At 41.8% G+C, this 7,864-nt stretch overlaps 1 protein-coding gene across 1 annotated transcript in view; it reads right to left on the reverse strand.

The window, feature by feature from the left end:
- LOC103374932 (5'-AMP-activated protein kinase subunit gamma-1-like) overlaps nucleotides 1–7,607 on the reverse strand; it is a 10,759-nt gene extending 3,152 nt beyond the window's left edge. Inside the window, exons 1-9 of the mRNA XM_008305092.1 lie at nucleotides 6,911–7,607; nucleotides 5,234–5,303; nucleotides 3,824–3,966; nucleotides 3,652–3,733; nucleotides 2,008–2,066; nucleotides 1,806–1,851; nucleotides 1,666–1,720; nucleotides 301–427; nucleotides 27–213 (exon numbers count right to left, since the gene is read on the reverse strand). Of these exons, the coding sequence (XP_008303314.1) occupies nucleotides 27–213; nucleotides 301–427; nucleotides 1,666–1,720; nucleotides 1,806–1,851; nucleotides 2,008–2,066; nucleotides 3,652–3,733; nucleotides 3,824–3,966; nucleotides 5,234–5,303; nucleotides 6,911–7,294 (1,153 nt within the window). The 5' untranslated portion in view covers nucleotides 7,295–7,607. The remainder of the gene's footprint in view (nucleotides 1–26; nucleotides 214–300; nucleotides 428–1,665; nucleotides 1,721–1,805; nucleotides 1,852–2,007; nucleotides 2,067–3,651; nucleotides 3,734–3,823; nucleotides 3,967–5,233; nucleotides 5,304–6,910) is intronic.
- Between the last annotated feature and the right edge of the window lie 257 nt (nucleotides 7,608–7,864).

Genomic DNA, 7,864 nt, shown 5'->3' on the forward strand with positions numbered 1-7,864 from the left:
GGACTTGAACCAGGATGAGTGAAGACATGATTTTAAATCGGTGATACCTTCCTCGTTGACCACAGGCAGAGCAGAGACTCTTCTCTCCACGAAGATGGTCAGGGCGTCGTAGACGGAGGCCGACTCCTGGACCGTGGCGATCTCCTTGAAGGTTCCGATCGGAACTTCGCTGATCCGCTTCTGCAGGAACCTCGGTTTGGGAATCATGGAACCCTGCAGGAGAACAACGGCGCGGCCTGAGTTTAACAGTGACAAACAAAGAGACATTCTTCCAGCTGGCGGGTTGCGGGGTTTGCGTACAAAGATGTGGAGGAACTTGAGGATACGTTTGTGCGTCAGGATGTGCAGGACGTTCCCCGAAGCCGGATCGATGACGGGCAGCCGGTGGATCTTGTTCTTCAGCAGCGAGTAGATGGCGTCGAACAGGCTGAGGAGATGAACACAGTGTTTACATGAGAACAACAAGAGAACGTCAGATACAGCAACATTAAAACCAGCTCGTTAACGCGTCCTGCTGGTCGATGTTAGTTTGATGTAGTTGAATTTCTTTGATTATTTTATTCAACAAAAATATTAAAAACCTGTAATGAACACGTCCAACATGTTTCCACGTGTCCTCAGGTGTGACCAACGCTGGGATGAATGGAGCCTCATTTTTGTCATTTTGTGCATCTTTATTTGTTATTTTTCGTCTCCTTTCTGTCACATTTTTCTCGTTTTGTGTCCTTTTGTGCTTCATTTTTTTGTCTTTTGCTTCATTCTGGGTCTCGTTTGTGTTATTTCGTGTCTCTTTGGGACGGTTTTGTCTCAACTTTGACGTTTTGTGTCTCGTGTTTGTATTTTTTTTTTACTTGATTTATTCACTTTGTATCTCATCTTCTGTTTTTATTATTATTATTATTATTTTATGTCTTGTTTTTGCCGTTTCACATCTGTTACGTCCTTTCGTGTCTGTCTGTGGGTGTTTTGTCTCCACATTCATTTATTCACATGCAGTTTTTTCTCCTCTCTGTTCAGTTTTAAGTCTTGTTTTCTTGTCTCGTGTCTATTTCTTCTTGTTTTCTGTCTTGTTTGTGTCTCTCTGTGAGTCTGTGGTACTTCTACCTCCTCTCTTTGTGTTTCATTGTTCTGTTGTGTCTCACGTAGTTTCATGTTTCACGTCTTTTTGTGACAGTTTTGTCTCTTCTTTGTCTTTTTGTGTCTAATTTTGATGTCGTTTGAAGGATCTGGTGACTGTTCTGGAAGATTTTTACATGTTTTGATTAAACATCATAATTGTGAGCTCAGATTTGTTCAGACTAAACCTGATTCCATCTGATCATTCTTTCTGTTTTTCAGATTCTGGTGGACACGTGGTTCTATTTCAGTGATTATTAACGATAACACGACGTTAACGAGGAGTTCAGATGGTTCCTGTTGTGGCTCATTGGTACGTATTTGCATTTTCTTTTTCTCTTTTACCAAAAGGACTCAAATTCAGATGTAAATGACATTTTATTATCCTGCTAAAAACTACATATGTTGGTGTTTTTTGCAGTGAAATCACAGACAGTAGCTGTGATAAAATAACTGGTTCTGATCCAGGTTTGACGGTAAACCCGGGACATGTGATTTAACTTTGCTGACTGATCACAGTTTGCACCTTTAATGAACATCCGTCCTCACCTGGAGTCCGGCGTGATGCTGATGAGTCTGTTGATCGAGTACTGCAGGTAGATTTCTGCAGAGACAGAAACGGTCAGAGTCTTCAGAGAAATTAAATCACAGTTTTCTTAATGAAACACTTTGGGTTCGTTGGCACCGACCTCTCCACGTCTCGATCTTATGTTCCTCCAGCTCGTAGATCTGAACCTGCAGACACAAACAAGCATCAAATCAGAGCAGCTGTAGGATTTAAATGTTGATTTTCTGCCCTTTTTTGTGCAAATTACTGCATAATTAGATGTGACTGCATTGTTCAGGAGACTTCAGGTATTTATTTGCAGCTAAAGTTTGACTCCAGCTCACCAGAGGAGACTTGTAGTAGCGATGGAGGATGTTGATGAAGTCGGTGATGGTCAGCATTCCTGCAAACATGGAGTCATCAGTCTTTAACGCAATAAAGGTTATGAATGAAAAACGCTGCTGATCTTCTGTTCTGCTGCAACCCGGAAAAAGTCTGAGACTCACAGGATGAAACACAACCGACCGAACAGGAACTGAACTGAGTCGAGGCTAAAAATGGCCAAAATTCAAATGAAGTCTGGTGCAGTGGACACGAATTTGTTTGTGTGTTGAAAGGGCTGAATAAAGTCGAGTCTAAAACTGAGAATATTTTGAATGAAGTTTGGTGTACAGCTACACAAGGACTGAATAAAATCAAGACTAAAATGAGGAATGTTTTGAATGAGGTCTGGTCCTACAGATGTCTGTGCAGTCACACAAAAGCTGAATAAAGTCAAGCCTAAAATTGGCCAAAGTGTAAATGAAGGTTGGTACTATGGATGTCTATGCAGCTGCATCAGAACTTAATAAAGTCTGGTCTAGAATCGGGAATATTTTGAATGAAGTCTGGCATTACAAGTGATGAAGTAAACAGACATGAATTTGTTTTCTAAAACAGGGTGTGACAGAAAAAGATATGAAAAATGTCAGTTAAAACTGGCAAAATGTTGAATGAAGTCTGGTACTACAGCTGCAGCCACAGGAGGACAGAATAAAGTCACGTCTAAAAACATGAATATTTTAAATGAAGGCTGGTGCTACAGATGTCTTTGCAGCTACACAAGAATCAAATAAAGTCAAGCCCAGAATTGGGAATGTTTTTTAATGAAGTCCGGCACGGTAGATGATTAAATTAAAAGGACATTCATTTTTTTTGTGATTTTTTTTGTGTGTTTTCCAGAATATGGCGCAGCAGGAAAGAACTAATGATGACGGCTAAAATTGGAAACATTTTGAATGGAGTCTGGTGCTGCAGCTGTCTGACCACCTGCATAAGGACTGAATAAAGTCAAGTCTAAAAGTGACTTTGTTAGAAGACATTTCTGAGTTCTCAGAGTCTCCACAGAAGTGCAGGACTTTGCGTTGCAGTGAAAAATGAGCCCACAGTGAAGAAAACCGCCCAGAAGCTGCCTGTAGTTTAGAGCGCTGAATAATTTGTGTGTCTGTGTGAAGTTCAAGCGTCAGCGGCGTCTCTAAAGTGAGTCATTGTGTTACAGCGGCTGAAGCACTTAACACGCGTGTTTTAATTACAGCTGCTGGTAACACAACACACGGTTCTGACCTGGTTTCCTGTGAGCCTGATCACCTGAAACCAGCTCTGAGGAACTTGAACCCTGAGAACGTCCCAGAGGAGGAACCCATGTGGGTCAAACAGCAGCGGTTCTCCTGAGGACTGCTCACGGTCCAGCTGAACCAGAACATCTGAGCTACTCTCTGAACCCGTCAGCGGGTTTAATGTTCTTTACAGCCGCAACAAACTGTTTCTATCATTATTTTCATTATTGTTATGAACATATTTGTGTCTCTTTGTGTTTGTTTTGTTTCTCTCTGTTTTCATTTTGTGTCTCTTTGAGGTCATTTTCAACTATTTCCCTGACGTACCCGACCAAAGGATCAATAAAGTTATGTCTCATCTAATCTAATTCACACAGACGTAACACAACTCACCCACAAAACACTTGAGCTTGTTGTCCCACAGCGGTGCTGCTCTCACTCCGTTAGCCACCAACGCAAAGAAGGCCTTCTTCACCTGACAACAACACACAATAACAACACAATCAGTCTGCACAACAACAACAACAACAACAACAACAACAACAGTGGGTCTGTACAGCAGCACCTGCAGCGTGGTGTCGAAGATGACCAGCTTGGAGCTGGTGGGGATGGCGTCGTAGCAGCAGTGACTCTTCATGAAGTTCATGTAGATGAAGGTGTCGGGGTCTGAGTCTGCAGGGGGCGCTACAGCTGCATACGAACAGCCTCCTGCAGACACACAACACGGGTTTCTAGAGAAACTCCACAAAGTCTGGTGTTTTGTTTGCACATGAAACGGAAGCAAAAACAGCCGAGTCCTCGTTTGTTTGACTCTCTGAGCTCCAAGCAGCAGGTTCTGGGAGTTTGTCTTCACTCTGGGTTCATGTTTCACTGCAACATAAAGTCCTGCAGCTCCACAGAACCAGAACAACATGAAGAGAGAACTCAGAAACACCTTCTGTGCAGGACGACAGTTAAAAAGACACTCATCAGAAAAACAGAGTCGATAAGTTTCAAGTTTGTTTTAAACACATTTGTGTCGTTTCAGGCAGTTTTTGAACAACTTTAGGGTCAAATGTTGGTTTTGTCAGGTTTCATCATGTCGGATGAGTTTAGAGTCAATCTGGAAAAGTTTTGTTATTTTTTTCAGACAGAGTTCAAGTTAGTTTAGAAGAGTTCATTCTAATTTTGAACAACTTTTGTGGCAGTATGACAGTTAAAATGTCCTAAATCATTAAAAAAATAAATAAAAGTTGAATTTCTATTCATATTTTACAGCCTCTACAAACTGTATGTTTTTTTATATTTTACTGTTGTGTCAAAAAACTGTAGGTTTTTGTTGTATTGTACAGAATCTATTTTTTTGGGGGGGTCATTTTTTAAAGCTGGTTATTAACTCGATAAGTCAACCAGGGTTTCTGGATCTAAGTCACAGATTTGGTACCAGATGACCAAACATGGACAGGAGCACTTTGAGCTGCATGTTTCTCAAGACAAGCCTAAAATTAGAAATATTTTGAATGAAGTCTGGTCCCATAAACGTCTGTGCAGCCACACAATAACTTTCATTATGTCAGGTTTAAAATGTAGAACATTTTGAATCATCTCTGGTACTATAGATGTTTGTAAAAGGACTGAAACAAAGTGAAGTCTAAAACTGAAGATACTTCAAATGAAGTTTGGTACGATACGTGTTACGTGAAAACTGACAAAAGTCTAAAATTGGCAAAATTTCCAATGAAGTCTGGTCCTGTTTGATCAAAGCTTTCAGCACTTTCTCAAAGGATCCTAAAACATTCCTAAACCTACAGGAGATTAAAAGACCACAGAACAAAACTACAGTCCCTTCATGCTGTTCATGAAAAAGACAAAATCCTGGGATTAATAGTCAATTAATAGTAAAGTAAAAAAAACAAAAACCTGTTGGGTTGCATTCAGTAACCTCACTTTCTGGAAGAGTGTCAGTTTTATTCTTTTATTCTGTTTACATCGTCACCTCTGCTCTTCATCGAGAGAACATCCTCCTCCTCATCCTCTTCGTCCTGGTCCATCTCAAATAAGGGAACCTGGGAGACGAAGGACACCAACAGTTCACTGAACCAGAGACCAGTAACTGGTCCACAAGCGCACCAATATGTTGGTGTGTTACACAATCTATTAAAAAACAGAGTTTCAATGATGTAAAAGAAAAAAATGAGCATGTTAATGTTAAATAAAAGAAGGAATAACACCGACAGAATAAATGCAAACCACGTAGAGCATGTTAACCACTACATTACTTGCAAAGAAGATCAGGTTAGCCGCTACATTAGCCTGACCTGCTGTTTTAGCTTAAACATGAAAAACTATATTACTACATTAGTCTAAGTAAGATGTTAGCCATTAGCCTGAAAAAGACAATATCAACCACTTCATTAATCTGAGCAAAATATGTTTAGCTTCCACAAAAGCTTAAACAAGATCATAGTAGCTGCTATGAGATAGATAGATAGATAGATAGATACTTTATTCATCTCCAAGATGTTAGCCTTACCAAATAATGCTATATGCTACATTAGTCTAAACATGACAATGTCAGCTGCTCTTAGCCACTACATTAGCATGATCATGTTAGCTGCTATGTTAGCTCAAACATTAGCAACTATATTAGTTGAAAGCAAAATTGTATTAGCTGCTATTTCAGTCTAAACAAGTACTGATAACCACTACATTAGTCCAAGTAAGATAATATTAGTCACTGCATTTGAAAAAGAAAGATCATGCTAGCTGCTATGTTAGCTGAAACAAGTAAATATAAGCCACTATATTATTTGCAAGCAAGATTGTGTTAGCTGCTTTGTTAGCCTAAACAAATACTGATAGCCACTACATCAGTCCAAGCAAGATAATACTAGCCACTCAATTAGCATAAGCATGATCGTGCTGGTTGCTAGATATTACATTAGCCTAAACAAGTAAATGTTAGCCACTGTATTAGTTGTAAGCAGGATAAAGTTACCCATTGCATTGACATAATCATGCTAGCTGCTATGTTTAGTTAACATAGCTGCTAACACAATCTTGCTGAGAACCAATATAGAGACAAGATAATGCTAAGTGCTATATTAGCTGGTTGCATGAGTTCATTTGTCTTATTTTTCATCGCAGTGTCAAAGCTGAAACGACGTATCGTGCAGCTCTACAGCCATGAAACAAACCAGATGAAGAACTAATAGATCTCTTTGTGCTTTTCAAAGCAGATTACACAACTTGACGACACAAACACAGAGGACATCAGCTGAGCATGAGGTTCTTGGATGTTCTTCTATACGGGCCTGAAGGAATGCGTCCATAGGCGGCTCACACCTCCTCGGATCTCTGGCTGCCGTCACATCTGTACTCAGAGCTGTCAGCTGGTCGGATCACCAGGACGCATGTTATTGTCGGGTGTGAACAAGTGATCCGTCAAGTTCAACTTCTATCTGGAGTTTATTTACATGGACGCAGGGTTGAAACGGAAGACACAAAACAGGCCGAGTAAATACAGAAGCTGCAGGAAACTGGGCAGCAAAACCTGCGATGTAAAAGTATCCGCAGTGTTCTTCCTTTACAGCTTCTCAGTTACAGACTCTGGTCCAAACACATACCAGCATGAACAGACGGATGAGGCGGGCTGGCAGTGGGTCGGTCTTACCTCTGCGAGAGGCTCCATGGCCGGGCAAGAGGAGGTCTGCCTCTGGGGAACCAGACCGAGCGGCGACGCCCTGGGCATCCAAACCAAACCCCACGACACTCGGACACACCTGGAGGACTCGCGAGGCTGTGCTACGACGCTGGCTGGTGAAGGAGTGGAGGCATGGTGGCGAGGAGGAGGATCGGAACCAGGAGGCAGCCTCGGCTTCAGACAGCTGGCCGCGAATGTCTGGGAAAGACTGAGGTCTAAATCTGGACTGAGGGGCGAGAGGCCTTTGGCATTCAGAGAGAGAGAGGGAGTGGGTGGGGACAGCATGGAGGGTGGGGAACCAGACTCTAAAATGTTTGTGTGCTGACAGACGCTACGAGCTTCTTTATCGTCCATCGGCAGCAGCTTCGGGGAAAGCAAAGGACAGGGTTGGTCTGTATCGGCTGAGTGGAAGTGACAGCAGGCCTGATCAATAACGTCTAATCAGCTGAAGACCTGACTGACTGGACTGAAGGACGTCCATGTGAACACTAATGACTTGTTCCAGATAGCGGTCAATAAATGTAAAGTATGTGCAGTCTAAGTGTGTAATAAAAGCAGCACATGGAGCTCAGACATGCAGAACCAGTTTCTGAACCTGGTCAAAAGAGGAGCTTGGAAATGCAGGAACTCAGTGACAAAAAAAATAAAATTAAATAAAAGGGGCCTCTCTGGATTTAAACAGCGAGACTCAAGAGAAGTCCCTATCGAGTAAAAAACTTGTTGGTGAGGTTTCACAGGGACAGTCCTTTCAGTCTGAATGTGTACAAATGTTCCATCTGACCTAAAACAGCCTGAAAGTTCCTGCAGGGGTAAATCACCTGTTAAAGCCACCGTACCTAATCCAGAGGAGGTAGGTGTGTCCAGAATGACCAGGACGAAGCCACCAAACTGCACCGAGGTTAAGGTTCCACATAGTGGGTACCA

Source organism: Stegastes partitus, unplaced genomic scaffold (assembly GCF_000690725.1).
Source record: "Stegastes partitus isolate 25-593 unplaced genomic scaffold, Stegastes_partitus-1.0.2 Scaffold2405, whole genome shotgun sequence".
NCBI lineage: Eukaryota > Metazoa > Chordata > Actinopteri > Pomacentridae > Stegastes > Stegastes partitus.